Here is an 18,832-nt window from a genome sequence, read left to right on the forward strand (position 1 = left end):
TTGAAAGTATAGGGTGTGCGAGAGGCAGCAGCGTTAAAAGCTATTCAATTGTTTTTTAACGCGGCAGGTAAAACAGGCCAATATGCTGTTTTATCTCACACCTCCTTGAAGTAACCTCTGAAAAGTATTAGAAATCATGTAAAAATGTCGAAAAAAAGTTAAACTTATGTTTAACACTAATGCCTAACTTGTGTAAGTTGATTTTCTTGTGAAAAAATATTGAAATCAAAAAAAAAACATAAAAAAAAATCAAAAAAAAAATCACTATTTAATTAGATTTATGTATGTTTTTGGTACAAAATAGAATGTAGATTGTATGGTAAAAAATAGTTCAATAAAAATATGCTAAAAGAAAGGACTGTAATGTAGATATTATCAATGTGTATCAATGTGTAATGCAATCTAATGTATGGAAATGTGTGCAAAACCTTTTAATTGTGTTAAACATGACAGCATTAAAACTCCCCTTCACTCTCCTAAAATCTTGCAAACACAATTTTTAACGCGCGGGGGCAGTGTTCCCTTTTTTTTAATTGAATTGCACAAGTTTTCCCGCTGCGCTAACTCAAAACGGTCACTATTGCTGGCAAAAAGCAGTGGGGTTATTTTTTTTTTTAACACAGCGGGGAAAAATAAAATCTCGCTGACAATTGAATACCCTCCTAAGGGGTCTATTTAATATCAGGCAATATGAAAGATTTTTTATAGTTGCTTATCGCAGTGATGGTAATCATTTCTTGAATCAATTTACTATTATTATTTTCCTGGGGCAGATGAGTGATACTCAAGTCCAGGCGATACTAACTTGCAGCAGTAAGAGGAGTCTTGCCGCTTCACCAGCAAGTTGTAGGCTTGCCGGCTCACATATGTCCAAAGGATCTGGACAAAAAGCAAAAAACAGAAAGAAAAAAAATATTGATTTAATATAAAAATATAAAAACAAAAAGGAAAAAAAATTTGAATAATAAATAATAACAAATTTTTCACATTCTGGCCCGTGTCTGTCTCCATCCTGAGATAATGATAGCAATAAGATAGTGTCGCTACTTTTACCGCCACTGTTCACTGTAAATCTGCTTCCCCATTGTTTGCATGGAGAAGATTTTGCCACACGAACCTTGGAAAAAACTATCATGGGGATGGAGGGCATGGTAAATAGGGAGCACCTATATCTCCGGTAAAACTGGTTTTCTCTTAATAATGAGCATCCCGTTGCCTAGCAATGGGACTCACATGCGCAGTAGGGCCGGCGGAAATGCCAGGCAACTAGAAGCGGCCAGAGAAAAAGCAGGCGCCTGACAGTATACCCTCCTCTCCTTTCAATCTGTTGTATAAAAAATTCCTTGAGTAAACGAGGAGCATGCATTGTTTGTCCACCCAGGACCTCTCCTCAGGCCCGAAGCCCTTCGGGTGGACCAAGAAATGTTTAAGACTATGAAGAGTGCGGGAATCCAGCATCCTGCTATCTCATACTCCTCACCCGAAGAAGACTGGATGGGTGCAGGGCCAAATGGAGGCTGGAAAAAATCATTGAGCACCAATGGTCTTAACAAGGAAATGTGGAAGGTATTGTGGCACCTAAGAGAAGGAGGTAACTCCAACTTGTAGCTAACAGGGTTAACAACATGTGAAATAGAATAAGGTCCAATAAAATGTGGTGCCAGCTTCATAGAAGGTACTTTGAGCTTTAAATTTATGGTGGATAACCATACCTAATCCCCAACAGAAAGAATTGGTATGGGTCTTCGTCAGCGATCTGCAAAGGTCTTGTAACGTTGACAGGACTCCAGTAACTTAGCTTTCGTACGAGACCAAATGTGAGAACATTTTTCGAAGGGGAGAGTCTGCAGAAGGAATAGAGGAGCCCAAGAAAATGAAGAGATGTAGAAGAATAGGATGAGTCACAAAAACAATAAAGAAGAGAGACAATCCTGTAGATTTGAGCACATGATGATTATGTGAAAATTCGGCCCAGGGAAGGAGATGGGACCAATTGTTTTGATTCTCAGATGAAAAGCACCAATGGAATGTCTCAAGATCCTGATTTACCCGCTCTGTCTGACCATAAGTTTGGGAATGATACCCGAAAGAGAATTTTAAGTCCATGCCCAGATTTTTACAAACTGCTCTTCAAAAATGAGAAATAAATTGAACCCCACGATCAGAGATAATTTCCTTAGGACATCCGTGGATTCTAAAGATCTCCTTAATACAGATAAGAGCTAATTGACTTGCAGAGGGCAGACCACATAACGGGACAAAATGAGCCATCTTAGAAAACCTGTCAGTAACGACCCAAATGGTGTCGAACCCAGCACTGGAAGGAAGATCTGTGATGAAATCCATTGAGGTGCTCTCCCAGTGGGATTTGGGAATAGGCAGAGGATGAAGCAGACCGGCAGGAACTCTTCAAGAACTCTTATGTCGGGCATAGATGGTACAAGAAGAGATAAATCTGCGAATGTCCGAATGAATAGAGGGCCACCAGAATCGATGGCATAAAAACGCGGAGGTCTTGTTAACACCTGCAAGACCAGCAATGCGGGAAGAATGCGCCCAACTGTCAGGAGGAGGGCATAAATATGATAGGATGAAATAGAATATTAAACGTCAGAGCCCAAATAAAATATTACATTGAGACATAGAAGTGAACATGATTTTCTCCTCAGATAATAGTTTGTTTCCTTTTTAAAACATTTGGTCAATTTACCGTATATACTCGTGTATAAGTCGAGTTTTTCAGCATACTTTTGTATGCTGAAAAAGGGCACTCGGCTTATACACGGGTGAACTTACCTGGTGTCCGGTCCCTCGGCTGTCAACTTCTGCATATGCGTTCCAACAACAGGAAGTTCGGCATTTGGAACGCAAACTAGCGTTCCAAATGCCGAACTTCCTGTTGTTGTAACGCATATGCGTTCCACTGCCGGGTAAGTGAAAAAATCTCTCTCTCTCTCTCTCTCTCTCTCCCTCTCTCCTTTTTGTTTTTTTGTTTTTTTTCATTTACAGTGCAATTACATAATGAACAAACAATACAGCCACCATGTTCATACATTTATATCCCTACCCCTTATATACCCCTTTATTTAGGTTAGGTTGTACCCAATGCCAATGATTTTATAATCATTTATGAATGTTCCTTGTCATCTACTGTTATTTATGGTTTAGCTAAAAATGATTTCATAGATTGAACCTATCATTTTTATTTAGGTTTTTAAATTAGCGCTCTTTTCCACCCTAGGCTTATACTCGAGTCAATAAGTTTTCCCAGTTTTATGTAGTAAAATTAGGTGCCTCGGCTTATATTCGGGTCGACTTATACTCGAGTATATACGGTACCCAATAGGACGTAATTAGGTTGAGCAGACCCTTTGTGAGGAAACTAGCTTAAGATATGCAGATCCTAGCCATCCATTGTTTTAAACCTGTGTTCCACTTCCTGATCAACTTCCTTCAAATAGGTAATGTAAACACAAAAGAACCACTAGGTGTAAAATAGAGAGAGCCATATGCCTAGGTGAGTATCTTACAGACAAAGACAGCATTTGAAGGCTGCCTATACAGGTATATAGAAATATGAACTTCAAAGAAGGTGACTTCAAATATCATATTTTGGGAAATCTGTGTGGCACTCCATACTGAGAAGCAGAAATCAGACCAGGGTTGTGAATTACAGGTACTAGCTGTATTAGGGAAAAGCTATAATCACATTATTCTAATTCCATCACATTTGGAGATTATGACCGGTTTATTGAAGGGGCAGTTATGTCTCTAGGATATATCTATGGAGAGTTACCAAAGGTCAAAACTTTGGAATGTCCCCTGGGTGTCACTGCAGTGTTAATGCTAATAAGGGGACAAGGATGTCCCCTTATTAGCATTAACACTGTCCCTGTGAAGGCAGTCCCATTTCATTTTTAAAAAAAAACTGTGTTGGGAAGGGGCAATTTATCAGTATTTTGTGAAAATCAATACACATTGATAAGCTGTCCATCTTTCTAGCCAATTTCCCATAGCACAGATTATACAATTCATGTAAGTTATACTCTGAATGTAACCCCTTTTATTTTAAACTGCTTTGCTTGTGTATGTTATGTCAATTGTTTATTGTTTTTTTATATATATTTGAATACCCTGTACCTTTGTATATTAAATCTATAAATTTAGTAAGTGGCATCCTTGATACTCTAAAAAATCCATTAGCCTGTTAAGAAGAATATAGCCCGACCAAGTTAACCCTTTGAATGCCGGTGTGTGAATTGTTGATACATTTGACTAAGAAGCCTAGTGTGTGCTTGCATTTACATCTGTGTAATAGTCTGGAGCTGTGAATAGCTAACCCTTTGTTTGCTGGTGTGGGCCTTGCTAGCCTGTGGGTAGCCAGAAGCCTTCTGTTCTAGTCTGGGACAGTATATTGGGGTCCTATTGCCCATATTCAATAGGTGGTGACAAACCTGAAGTGTGTTGGGGGTGTGAGAGCGTGGTGTGGGGGCGATTCAGTAGGTCTATCACCTGTGTGATAGGTAGAGAGAGACTGCGGGATAGAATCGTGTGTAACCTCATACAGCAAACACCTCAAAATCATGAAAGCTGGGAGCTTTAGGTCTCAAATGTGCTTCCAGAAAGGATCGTCCAGGAGAAGGAGTACTGACCTTGGCTCTAGTAAGTGCCACAATACTGGAAGGGTCAATTATGAGTTGGGGTTCCAAAGGCATCAAAAGGTCAGAGTTATCAAAGGAACGTGATAATGCATCTGCTCAACCATTCTTGGCCCCAGGACAGAAGTTAGATTGAATCGGAAAAAGAAGAATGCCCAACGAGCCAGTTGAGGATTGAGACATCAGAATTCACGAATAAATACAAGATTCCTATGATTGCTAAAGACAGTGACTGAATGTAGAGCGCCTTCCAATAGATGACGCCAATCCCCGAGTGCGGATTTAATGGCTGAAAGTTCCAATTCCATAGTTGCTTTCACTGGGGAGAAACCTTCTATAGAAAAATCCACATGGTGTCACGGGCACTAGGAGTTGCTACCCGAGTTTCACCAGATGGTACTCTGCTGGAGAGGTGGGGATATGGCACGCACCTCAAAGCAGGCAGGTGAATGATTGGAGCGACACAACAGCAGGAGAGTAGAGATAGTCTGAGGCAATCAATGACTTGGAGTTGTAAACTGGAAACTGGAGATAATGTAGACACGAGGAGTGAACGTGGATCGGTGATGATAGGTAGAGGAGGAGTCAGTGGTCTGCGTACAGCAAGTTGTACCACTGCTCTGATGGGAATAGGATTGGTGCAGGTAGGTAGCAGGGTATTCGGTGGTCTGCGTGCAGCAAGTTGTACCACTGCTATGGTGAGGAAACGGGTCCAGGTGTAGGTAGGTAATAGGAAAGTTAGTGGTCTGCGAGTAGCAAGTTGTACCACCGCTGTGATAGGAGGACTTGTCCAGGTGCAGGTATGTAGCAGGGAAGTCAGTGGTCTGCGTGCAGCAAGTTGTACCACTGCTGTGGAGGGAGTGAGGACTTGTCCAGGTGCAGGAGAGTGAAGTTGAAAGGCAAACTGTGGCTGTATAGGAACAGCCCGAGTAGAGCAATGTCTTGGAAGGCACAATGAATAGTCTGTATATATAGTTGGTGCCTTGCAGTGGGGAGAAGCTGATCACAGCAGTTTATGCACAATGACGCCAAGTAGTAGCGTGAGTAGGTAACGAGCTTGAGTGACAGCTAGTCCTAACTGGAGCAATGCGGAAACACAGTCTATATGGGTACCTGTACCCTGCGCAGTAAACAACAATGGATGCAACTGGTATGCGAGTAGAATAGATAATAGTCAAAAGTTAGTAACGCATACCCAGTTGTGTAGATCCGGAATCAGCTGGGACATGAAGCGTTGTAGCGGTATGGGAACCGCCGCTGAGTTGAGCAGGGAAGCAGTGTGGACGCTGTAACACGATCAGCAGGGTGTCAGCGTTGGAACGGTCAGAGGACCGCTGCTGAGTGGAGCCAGGAGCAGCGTGGAAGCTGTGACACGATCAGCGGGATGATAGTGTTGTAGCGGTGTGGGAACCGCCGCTGAGTTGAACAAGGGAGCAGCGTGGAAGCTGTAGTAAGAACAATCTGCACACAGTTTGGAAACTGTATAACGAGTAAAGCTGGAAGCAGTTTAGGATCTGCACACACCTATAGAAGTTCACTGGGAATGAGACTTCAAGATCAGGCCCCTACCTAGGGTTGCAGGTGCCTCAAATAGGGTGAGGTGATTGATTTGTCAATCACCTCCATGGACAGGTGAAGCTACTAGCGAGACCTGCGCATGCGCAGATGGCAGGATAGCGAGCGGCCACGATTCCACACAGGTGTAGGGAGAAACGATGGAGAACCTCGCACCAGAGTAGAAGCACTCACGGTCCGGTGAGTGACACATGGAGTGTGAATGCCAGTGGGAAATTTCTGAAAAAGTACCACCCCGATACCAATGGAAGAGGCATCCATTTCAAAGAAGAAGGTTCGTTTCTGATCCAGTTGAGCTAGCACTGGAGCGTAGGAGAAGGCTTTCTTCAATGTAAGGAAAGCTGTCACAGCATCCGAGGACCAGACTCTACGGTTGGCAGACGTCCGGGTTAAAGCTGTGATGGGTGCAATGATGGTCGAGAAGCCCTGAATACATTGTCGGTAGTAGTTGGCAAACCCGACAAATCTTTTGATGGCCTTAAGGCACTGGGGCTGAGGCCAATCCAGAATAGCGGACACTTTAGCAGTGTCCATCTGTAGCCCTTCGCCGGATACAATGCAACTAAGGAATGAAACTTGAGGCACTTCAAAAATAAATTTTTCGAATTTACAATAGAATTGGTGTTTCTGTAATCTGGATAGAACATTTCCCAGGCCACGTCTGGTTGCCTGGCAACCAGACGCGGCCTGGGAAACGATAGGCGACTGTCCTGATGCAGCAGAGGGGTGGCGCTTGACGCTACCATGTCCCTTGTTGGGTCCACCCCCTTGAGTTAAGTTATCACTACTCGAGGTTAAGTCCTTGGGACAACAGATTACCGGCGAACATATCTGGTTCCATGGTAAAGGGAATTGCTAAAGGTGAAGCTCTCGTCTATAACAAGTTCTAATAACTCAACCAGTCGGGGGATTCATGACATAAAGTAGCTCTTCAGTGGGAATGGACCAGATGGGCTAGCCTTCGCTCCTCACCTGCATCAAAGAGCCTTGAGCACCCATGATCCTACTGCCGATACACCGGTTGTCCTTTCGTGGACCACTTTTGGTAGGTACTAACCACTGCACACCGAGCACACGCCATAAGACCTACTGTTTTGGAAATGTTCTGACCCAGTCATCTAGCCACCATAATCTGGCTGTAGTCAAAGTTGCTCAGATCCTTACCCTTGCCCAATTTTCCTGACTGTTTACTTGCTACCTAATATATCCCACCCCTTGACAGGTGCCATTGTCACGTGATAATCAATGTTATTCGATTCACTTGTCAGTGGTCTTAATGTTATGGCTGATCGATATACACTATATGGACAAAAGTATTCGGATGCTTGACCATTACACCAACAGGGACTGTAATGACATTGTATTCAAATACATATATTTTAATATGGAGTTGGTCCCCCTTTTGCAGCAATAACTGCTTCTATTCTTCTCGGAAGGCTAATGGAATGTAGAACTACGAAGAGATTTCGCAGAAGGTAATAATTAAAAAAAATACAACACCACTTAAAAGCATATTTGATACTCGCATGTGTCCCAATTTATGTCACTACAGTCATGGCCAAAAATGTTGAGAATTACACAAGTATTATTTTTCACAAATTCTGCTGCCTCAGTTTTTATGATGGTAATTTGCATATACTCCAGAATGTTATAAAGAGTGATCAGATCAATTGCAATTAATTTCAAAGTCCCTCTTTGACCTTGACAATGAACTTTATCCCAAAAACAACATCTGCATTTCAGCCCTGCCACAAAAGGACCAGCTGACATCAGGTCAGTGAATCTTTTGTTAACACAGGAGAGAGTGTTGATGAGGACAAGGCTGGAGATCACTCTGGCATGCTGATTGAGTTAGAGTAATAAACTGGAAACTTTAGTAGGAGGGTGGTGGTTGAAATCTTTGTTCTTCCTCTGTTAAGCATGGTTACCTGCAAGGAAACATGTGCAGTCATCATTGCTTTGCACAAAAAGGGCTTCACATACAAGGATATTCTTGCTTGTAAGATTGCACCTAAATCAACCATTTATCGGATCATCAAGAACTTCAAGGAGAGAGGTTTAGAAGCAGGATCGGGGCACCGCCAGTGCAGAGCTGACTCAGGAATGGCAGCAGACAGGTGTGAGTGCATCTGCACACACAGTGAGGCAAAGACTTCTGGAGGATGGCCTGGTGTCCATAAGGCCAGCAAAGCAGCTAATTCTCTCCAGGAAAAACATCAGGGACAGACTGATATTCTGCAAAAGGTACAGGGATTGGACTGCTGAGGACGGGGGTATTCAAGGTCAATACAGAGATTTTGCAAACATACTTTCACACTAAACACCATACAGAGGACAATGAGTCATTAACTGTGAAGTTACGAAACAGAGTTTCACTATGGGCACAGCAGTGGCGCACGCAGGGGGGTTTTTGGTTCTCCAGAAACCCCTCCCCTCCGTGAACCAATGGTACTGTACAGCAGCCGCGGCGCTGTCAAAGAAGCATCCGCGGCAGTGCTGTATTGTAATATAATACAGCACTGCCGCGGATGCTTCTTGACAGCGCCGCAGCTGCTGTGGAATTCAGACTCGCTCTATTTTTTTGGGGGGGGTTGGGGGGGGAGGCGGAAACCCCCCCCTCCTAAATCTTGCGTTCGCCCCTGCACAAAATGGTGTTATTCCCTCTAAGGTTTTTGAAGCTGTGGAATTTCTTACCACATGAGTTGATGATTCCATGCAACATTTCCTTACAAAAAATGGAATCTGTGGCTAAAATTACTGGAGGATCTGGAGGATATTATATGGCAAATGTTTGAAATATTTTGAAAAAGTGAATGTGGGCCCACTAGTAGGATATTGGGCTTACCAATATTTTACAAATAACAAACGTATGTGTAATAGTTGTCTCTCCTTACAGCACGCACTTGCTTACCACCAGGTGTTTTCTCTGCAAAAATGGTGCATAAGATGTATTCAATGAGTCAATCTCTTAATAACACCACCTGCACTATAACCACACTTGCCAACTCTCCCGGAATGTCCGGGAGACTCCCACATTTTGCGTGAGTCTCACAGACTCCCGGGAGAGTGTTTCAATCTCCCGGATCTGCCCACTAGGTCCCAAACGCAGCGATTCACTGGGAATTGCGGCATTTGACCCAGCCCCCACTGCAAAATGACGCAGTTTGCGTCATTACGGCACGGGGACGGGGCCAAAATGACGCGATTTTCAGAGCCACGCCCACCTTCCCCAGCAGGCTCCCGGATCATACTTGCCATAAGTTGGCAAGTATGACTATAACACCAGTTTGTTTGTTTTTAAGCTGGAGCGCTGTACCCCTTCCTACATTCAATGTCCAGAGATTATTGAGCTATCCAGTGTCCCCAGTCAGAACACTCAGCATTATGTGTCAATGTCTCTGTTTTACTTTTAACTATTTCCTAATGTGCATCCAAGAAAGATACTGCACTGACACATTCAAGGTTAAGTATCCTCATGTAACTGGCAGTAAATTGCAGCCAGTATGTGTTCCATGATTGGTAATGTCACTTACGTACACACAGGAGTTGGAAAACAATCTAGTTAAAGCACAGACAAGACCTTGTACTTTTTCCGAGCATTAAAAGATCATTAAAAAAGGCTTCAGAAACACTTCCCTGCAGCACATCGCACTATGTACTTAATAAGTATTGCCATATAATTCCATGGTATTTCAAAGAGCATTAATGCTTCTGAACACTGCTGCCAATGTTGAAATTGATAGGACTCAAAGCAATGTCAGAAAGTGCATGTGCATTACCATTAGCTTACATTATTTTTTGGCTATATTTTCAAACCCATTTAGCAGGTTTAAATGGGTTTTAAAAAAACATAAAAAAAATCAACAATGTTTTCATACACATATTTATTGTGTGCTGAAAATGAAGATGCTGTGTGTAACGCAGGAATATGTATGTAGAATATATAACCATTGTTTTATTATTATGAGATTGGCAAACCTGCTATGCTTTGCTCTCAAGCTCTCATTTAATTGAAACACTGGCCAATCATACGCCTATCAACAGCATGGAAACAATATCCTTGTAATTATACAAGAGCAAACAGTGTCAAACTCAATCAGATCATCTGCTCCCTGAGTTATAGCTTACTTTCCAATAGAGCTCAGTAGAAAATCCTACATTCAAACATCCACGTAATTTCTTGTGCTTATCACAAACATATTTTCATTTCAAAACTGGGTTTGATAAAAACATTTTTTTTTACCTACTTAAGATTAGCATAGAAAACGGTTGGGTATGAAGAAAATATTTATCATCATTTATAACACACACTAAAATTATTATATTCAGTAAACAGCAACAATACATGTAAATAACATAATGCAATGAAGATATTAGTATAAGACTAAGGGGTATATTTACTAAACTGCGGGTTTGAAAAAGTGGAGATGTTGCCTATAGCAACCAATCAGATTCTAGTTATCATTATTTAGTACAATCTACAAAATGACAGCTAGAGTCTAATTGGTTGCTATAGGCAACATCTCCACTTTTTCAAACCCGCAGTTTAGTAAATATACCCCTTAGTCTTATACTAATATCTTCATTGTAAATATACCCCTAAGTTATTGTAGAGCATGCTTGCCCACTTTTTGGAGATCCAGGGGGCTAGTGCAGAGGGAGTATCATCAAGGCCCCACTGCACAATGATAAGGTTTGCGTCATGGACGAGGGGAATTATGACGCGGTTATCATCATTAAGGCCTGTCCACTACTGTGCGATGACCCAAATTGCATCCTCATGCATCAAGGCCCACTTCACAAGAAAGAGAAGCTGGATCCAGAAGAGGGATCTATTCTCCCGGGAGACGAGGAGGACTCCCCAACATTCAGGAGTCTCCCGAACATTCTGGGAGAGTAGGCAAGTATGTTGTCAAGTCCAAAATGTAATTTATGTAGCACACTCATATTATACTTATATATAATTGCTTTAGATTTATATAAATACAATTGGTACAGAGACTAAAAGAAAATTGTATAGTAGTGAAACCTCAATAATTGTATAAATATAAGCCATAGAAAAGCACCCATTGCTGACAAAATGTAGTATATCTGGAACTGAAAGTATCATCTCTAATAGTGCTGAGCGCAATCTCCGTTTGCACCTATCACTTTTTCAGCCAGTAGGTATCACACTGTCAGTTTTATGCTTAGTGGATTATGTTTAAACCAAACTTATTGCTAATGTAGAACTTTTTCAGCAGAATATGCCAATTTATTTTACACAATTACTCATGAGTGTTGCCAACATCATATATATTATATAAAACATATATGTGTGTATATCTATATATATATTCAGCTAAGGAAAAAAAATGTAAACATATATTATTTTTCCTTCTTATAGAAATAAAAATCTAGGCAACACTGCTTAGAGCTTTAATTTTTACTTTCACGATGGACTACTAATTGCACTACTGTAGTATTTATTTAGTATTGCAATATTTATGTCAGGTGCCGTCTCCGCGCTCTCCACAGGCGCCGCAGACGGACACCTTCTCTCCGCAATCCACGTCCTGTTGCCTAGCAGCAGAACTCTATCTCTGCTCACCTGTCTGCAGCCAGCATGTCTAAACCGCCTAAATCTCCCTAACCCAATCAGGAGGCACCTTAGGGTACATAAAGAAGCCTCTGACACATGACTAGCGCCAGAGTATTGGTTCCCACCAGCTCCAACATTATTCCCATTTATCCAGATTGCTCTCCTGTGTTTGGACTCCTCAGCTTGCTTGACTTCTCTCCCGGATCTCCCTGTGTACTTCGTTGCCCGCACTGGTATTGACCTTGGACCGTTCCTGATTACTCTCTGCCTTCTCTCCGTGGTACTGCGTTTCTTTGGTTTCGCTTTGGCCTGTCTGACTACTCTCCATTCGCGCATCCCACGCAGCAAAGCCCAAACCTCCTTGTGGGGGTCCCTGGCGAACACCCGTGGTGCGTTAGACTCCGCCCCTTTCAGTTTAGTAGCGCTAATACCAGTCAGTGATATTCCTAGTGAAGACGTGAAAAATTATATACATCTCTGTCAATACTCTATGAATCCATGTGTATTGTTCCTAAACATAGCTAACAATCCAAGCATTACAGCAGTCTCCATAGTCTCACCCTACAACAGCAGATGACTCATGAGCATGATCTAAAAGGAAAGTTATCACACAATAATAACTTACAGCCATAATGGACATGTTGGGCACAGTATGGGGACTGATTTTAGCATTAGGTTAACTGACAGCAGTTGTTTATTTGGGTCTGATAAACAAATAAAGCCCATTGCTCCATTCTGTAACTCCATGAGGCTAGTTGAGTGGTATGACAGGACTGCCCAGGATATCCTGCTCAGTTAGTCTCATAGACAGACCATGAGTGAATGCAGGATTTTGAAGGGGGCAAGTGAAGAGGTATCGTAGAAGAATAACTTTCACCATTGCAGAGAGTATATGACTTGAATATGACTTATGGAATGAAGTTAAATAATCTTACAGATCAAGTACAGGAACACTGTAACTTAACTTAGAGGTGTGGGAAAGCAGTAGATATAAAAATGATAAAATAGATCATTGCCTCTATAATATTTAATTTAAAGATCCATCAAGAGAATGTTGCTATAGACATCTAGTTATGGGTAATATATCAGTCACATGTAAGGGAATAAACATAATATGCATTGAAAAACTGATAATATTCTTCAAAAATGTTAGACATGCATTGATTGACACTTTGACATAATGCATATTTGTGAATAAATGCCACAATAATTGTAATGATGATGATGATTATGATAATCCCTTTTGGCTGGATTACCTAACACAGTCTCGGTTGCTTGGACACTGCTAAATGATCGTTATATGTACAGATAAATTATAACAACATGTAACAACGCATCCGTTATATTTTGAAGATTAAGTGCATAATGCCCTTGATCTACATGTGATGAACACAATTCATTAAGTGTTCTACAGCACTTGAATACATTAACCTAGAAAGCCATCAACACAGAGGTAAAAAGGTCAACCAATTTCCTCTATACCTCACACTTTATAGCAACACTAACAAGCCTGACTAAATTGTGCAGCGTATTCAAGATTTTGCTTTCTGTGCTTGACAATTATTCCATTAATGTCTATTGGACAATGTTTACATAGAATCAAATTTAAAATGTTAGTAGTGTTATCTTCTTCTTCATAATAATAATAATAATAATAATAATAATAATACTATAATAAAAAGAATACTACTGCATTAAACAGATCAATATGATTCATTACAGCCATTGTCAAACAATGTAGCATCTAACATAATATACTTATATGGACCTAGATTTATTATTGTTTGCTAAGGTTTTGTACCCTTGACATATCTAGGTCATAGTGTCTGACAGGATGATGTCAGAATGTCAACACCACGGTGTATTGTTCTTCATATCATAAATATATAGAGTAAGGAATAAACACAATCATACCACATATTGCTGTAGACTATTAAAACATACATAGTTGTTTCTTTAAATAGAGTGTGTCTTAAATGACGGTTTATGATACATTAAAGAACTAGCAAAAGGACTGCGTTTGGCTGTTCTTTTTTACATATATGAACACATTTATGGACACTCTATTCCTTTTCCACTGCCAGGGTAATGTGTCCATTTGAGTAAGAAACCCTTAAGCTGTGCTTGACGTGCCAATGAGCTAGGATGGCATAGCATCTAAGATTTCCCTTCTGGCTAATTTACATTTATATATATACATGCACCCATTGCCCAGTTCTCAAGCTGCCAGTCTCCCAAGTTTTCTAAAAACGTATGTACCCTTGTACAATATCACTGGTTGCAACTGGCTAGAAACAGTTAAATTAGACCAAGATACACACTAAAATGAGACTGGAAAAGCTCTTGCATGTTTGTGTTCTCATTTATCAGCAGACAAAAGAGCCATTTACATGTCTCCATTCTCAGCACTGAGAGACAGGCAGTAACTGGTCCAGCGTGATCTCAGCATTCCAGCAAGGAAGCCAGGTGTATCAGACAGACAACATCCATACAAGTTGTGTTATACTGGAGGTACACATGGCCTTGGAGTACTATGGTACATACCATATAAATACACATTTTTTAATCCATCATTCACAATGTTGTCAGATTCAATCTCTGCTCTAAAGAAGCTGGATAAACTACTACACGATCATTAATGCCACAAAATGTCTACAATACACAGAACAGATTAACTGATCTAAAACAGCCTAGTAATAGGATGATTTAATTAATGACATAAATCGGAACATTTCACATTAACCATTTTGGCTGTTTATAACTGATCAACTATACTTGTAGTTAACTATTAGTTCGACAAATGTGTGATTGTTTTATGCCATGTTATACACAGTTTGCCATAGTCTCTGCATGCAAATGAGTAACAGAAGATGGCCTCAAAAGACAGAACTTTAAAAGGAAAGATGGCCCCTTAGCTTGAAGTAGAGGAATGGAAAGGTAACAAGAAAACTTTATTTTTAAATCTATTGCCATTTAGTCAGATGCGCACATATTTTTTGACATTTTAAAGTACTCATTATGGTTTATGTGGGGAAGACAAATCCAATTTAACAGTGGAGATATTCATGGGGCCCAGGGGAGGTCAGTCAAATATGACACACAAACGAATCTTTTTTATTTTTGAGAAAAACAAAACAAAAACAGAAACCTCACGAAGACATTTATTACACTGAGTATGACTTGTGAGAGGTTCTGGATGCTATCCTGTGGAAACATAAATGTGTGCTACAGAAAAGCCTTGTGATGAAAGGATGCCTCAGTTTAATCCACAAATGAAATCCAATCTAATAAATAAATGCTTTGCAAAGTTAGCACAGCCAGCATAATGAACTCATGTGTAACTCACACTGTACAATGTATTGCAGCATTGTCAGTGTTACAGCATAATAAGCAAATCCAAGTTATCCCAAGGAAATATTAGTATCATATTTGAAAAGTTAGGAATAGCTCACAGTGAGATTGGGATGTTTTAAACCTTTAATTAACTGATTTTGTAAATGCCTAACAAACTAAGCAACATTAAGAAACTACTCTGACAGCTCTTATTGTATGATATAAGGAGACAATACTTTAAAGGCCAACATAAACATCCATTCCAACATATTTAACCCCATCTGCAGGTGTTGGGTTACCTTGGTCAGCTGTGCTATCTTCTTGCTCATTTTAAGGTGCAGTTCTGCAGTATACTCCATGCTCAGACCAGCTTGATGTGCCATCACACCAGGGGATGAGGGCACAAACTTGGCAGCACTGGTAGAAGCCCCTCCACCGTAGTAATGCTGTTGCTGCTGCCAGCTCATCCCTGTCGCCATCTTCACAGCTTCAGATCCCTCTCACCTCCCCCTAAAAACACTGAGGGAGGGTGAGAAATTGATGATACACTAGAGACAATTAAACCACAATGGGATATGAAATAAGAAAGAGCAATGTGCTGATATGCAGCCTGAGGGATGTCAGTGTGCAGAATGACTGAGGCAAGCACAGCTTATTCCCCCTCCCTCCTCTGTGTGTGTGGATAACACAGGCACACTGAGCATATAGATCCAATGAAAGAGCAGGAAGAGAATAAGGGGGTGTGCAAGACAGGAGAGTGATGTCTATATGTACTCACTTCAGCTGTTTGGCATATATTATGTACATGTTTGAACATCTTTCTATATATTACTTATATGAATGTCCAGGCTCTGTAGGGGGCCAGGAAGTTGATATACACATATATAACAGAGATCCCACAGCCTAGTTCAAACTGACACAGAAAGCAATATGTGGGACATGTTGTAAAGTAATTTATATATTTTTATAATTCAGCAAACATAAAATGCATTATGATGGGAAAACTTCACCCTGAACAAAACAGCAAATTTAAGACCCAACCTATAGTTCATGGGTCATTCCCACACTCTTGCACGTGGCTAATGAAATTCATATACCATCAGGAGGGAATACCTTAATTGGTATGTCTAGTTTAGCTACAATAGGAGACCACAGTAAGATTGGACCGCACATTAAGGTGCATGCTTTCTTTACTGTTGGGGAATGCATTCAAAACCAGAAGTGCTTGGGTATGAAGGGTATGTGAACAGGTGGACATTTCATAAGTGACACACTGTGTAAATGTGTAAACGTCACACCAAAAGTTCAACCTTCAACCACTTCCAATGATCTTTCCCGTGTTTCAGCTAAAATACTGCTTGGTTTGGTCCCATTTATGGCCTAAATTAATAATGTATTACATGTGGCACTTTTGTGCCTTTGAAACCTTGTTTTACATTGGGCAAAATGCACCTGTAAAATCGTCAACTTGAAAAAAATGTGTTCCATTAAAAGTAGAGATGCTCACTGACCCCTGTGAAGTGGTTTTGGTTTTGGATCTGGATTAGCTTTGTGTTTTGGTTTTGGCAAAACCGCCCTCGTGTGTTTTGGTTTTGGTTTTGGATCTGTATTTTTTTAGAAAAATTGCTAAACTATGCTAAAATCACATAATTTTGCTCTTTTTTTATCCTACATTATTATTAACCTCAATAACACTAATTTCAAGTCATTTGCAGTCAATTTTGATCACCTCACAGGTCACAATATTATTTTCATACACTTTCGGACAAATACTGCAGCGACCTGGCTAGATGCTAAGCGACAGAGCAGTGACTCAAACACGCGGCAGTTCTTACCACATCTAGGACACATTGGCACACAGCAGTGGCAGAAAAGAAAAGTTGTGCAAGATGGAACTGTCCTTGGGCCTTCCCACCCACCCTTATGTTGGATCTTAAAAAGGACATGCACACTTTAACAAACCAAGCACGTCAGCCACAAAAGTGCCATTCCTTGTAGCTGAAGTTCTTGGTTTAAACAGCATAAAAAAAAGGAAATCCAAAAAGCGCTCCATGTCACAGCTGCCTAATACCTCAATAAATGCCACTTCATTCAATATACCACAAATAATACAATAAAGGTATATAGGCGCATATAACAAGTTCACCACAGAATAAAAATAGAAAAAAGTCCACAAAATGTCCACATATATCAAATGCTTCTTATCAGTCCAATCATGGAATCTTCTTTACAGATGAAATCGAAAAGCGAATGTCATATGGAAGGACTTTATTAATCTTTTATAAACTCTCCAAATAGTGTGGTCCGTGGAGATTGGGAAAAAAGAATAAATGGATACTGAATTAGTATTTAAACCAACAATAAAACCACTTTTCCTTAATCCCGTATCCAAAAATATATATCAGCTTCACCGTGTATAAACTAACAGTTACTTAAAACACCACCACACATGTGAGGTATGAGGAAAAATGAACTGAATCACTTACACAGTGTAATTAATCCACTGATTAATATCAAGTCCACGCCTGATTCCGTTGTCACATAATACCCAATCGTAGTATATACAACGAGAAAAGTATACAAAAAGAATCTTGCATAATATCTTCGGGGTTTATTTTACACAAATTAAAAACACCACAATAAAATCATCATATCATATGCGAAATCCCAACATCAACAACAAATGGACTCGTACCGGACTTAAGTGAAGAGTCAGCGTGTAGATTGGATAACTCCCGGGCAATCCACGCTGAACAGTCCGCTCCCCTCCGGCTCGTGTAACACTGCTGTCTAGTGGGTGGATCTGTGTTAACCGACGCGTTTCAACCCCGCCTCTGGGGTCTTTGTCAAGGCATACACAGAATACGTCCGGCTTCCTTTTAAACCTAAAGTATCCAATAATCAATCGGATAGTTCGGTTGTACAAATGAAGTTTCTTTTTTCTATTTGTATAAATCGCTCACATTAGTCTTCAAACTAGTGATACAATTCCTCTATCCGATACAAGCACTAATAATAAAAAACAGTTATAAAACCAGCTTATTCATTTCAGCTACGGACTCTTCCCATCAAGAAATGGTACAAAGGCTCAAAACCATAAATCGAGTACCAGCCTTATCAAAGAGCACACAATTCAACATACAGATATAATAACAACACTACATAACTGAAAATCAGTCGATTTATGGTTTTGAACCTTTGTACCGTTTCTTGATGGGAAGAGTCCGTAGCTGGAATAAATAAGCTGGTTTTATAACTGTTTTTTATTATTATTGCTTGTATCGGATAGAGGAATTGTATCACTAGTTTGAAGACTAATGTGAGCGATTTATACAAATAGAAAGAAGAAACTTTATTTGTACAACCGAACTATCCGATTGATGATTGGACACTTTAGGTTTAAAAGGAAGCCGGACATATTCTGTGTATGCCTTGACAAAGACCCCAGAGGCGGGGTTGAAACGCGTCGGTTAACACAGATCCACCCACTAGACAGCAGTGTTACACGAGCCGGAGGGGAGCGGACTGTTCAGCGGGGATTGCCCGGGAGTTATCCAATCTACACGCTGACTCTTCACTTAAGTCCGGTACGAGTCCATTTGTTGTTGATGTTGGGATTTCGCATATGATATGATGATTTTATTGTGGTGTTTTTAATTTGTGTAAAATAAACCCCGAAGATATT

The 18,832-nt window shown here is 40.5% G+C and overlaps 1 protein-coding gene across 6 annotated transcripts in view; it reads right to left on the reverse strand.

The window, feature by feature from the left end:
- The window catches only part of FAM184A (family with sequence similarity 184 member A), a 253,280-nt gene that overhangs the window by 220,989 nt on the left and 13,459 nt on the right, over positions 1-18,832 (reverse strand). For 5 of the 6 annotated variants that reach the window (XM_075202995.1, XM_075202994.1, XM_075202992.1 and 2 more), the window contains exon 2: positions 15,447-15,666. In XM_075202995.1, the coding sequence (XP_075059096.1) occupies positions 15,447-15,626 (180 nt within the window). In that variant the 5' untranslated portion in view covers positions 15,627-15,666. Of the gene's footprint in view, positions 1-15,446; positions 15,772-18,832 lie in introns of those variants that run through there. The other variant, XM_075202991.1, reaches the window with a different exon arrangement.

This window comes from Mixophyes fleayi, chromosome 3, assembly GCF_038048845.1.
Source record: "Mixophyes fleayi isolate aMixFle1 chromosome 3, aMixFle1.hap1, whole genome shotgun sequence".
NCBI classification, from domain to species: domain Eukaryota; kingdom Metazoa; phylum Chordata; class Amphibia; order Anura; family Limnodynastidae; genus Mixophyes; species Mixophyes fleayi.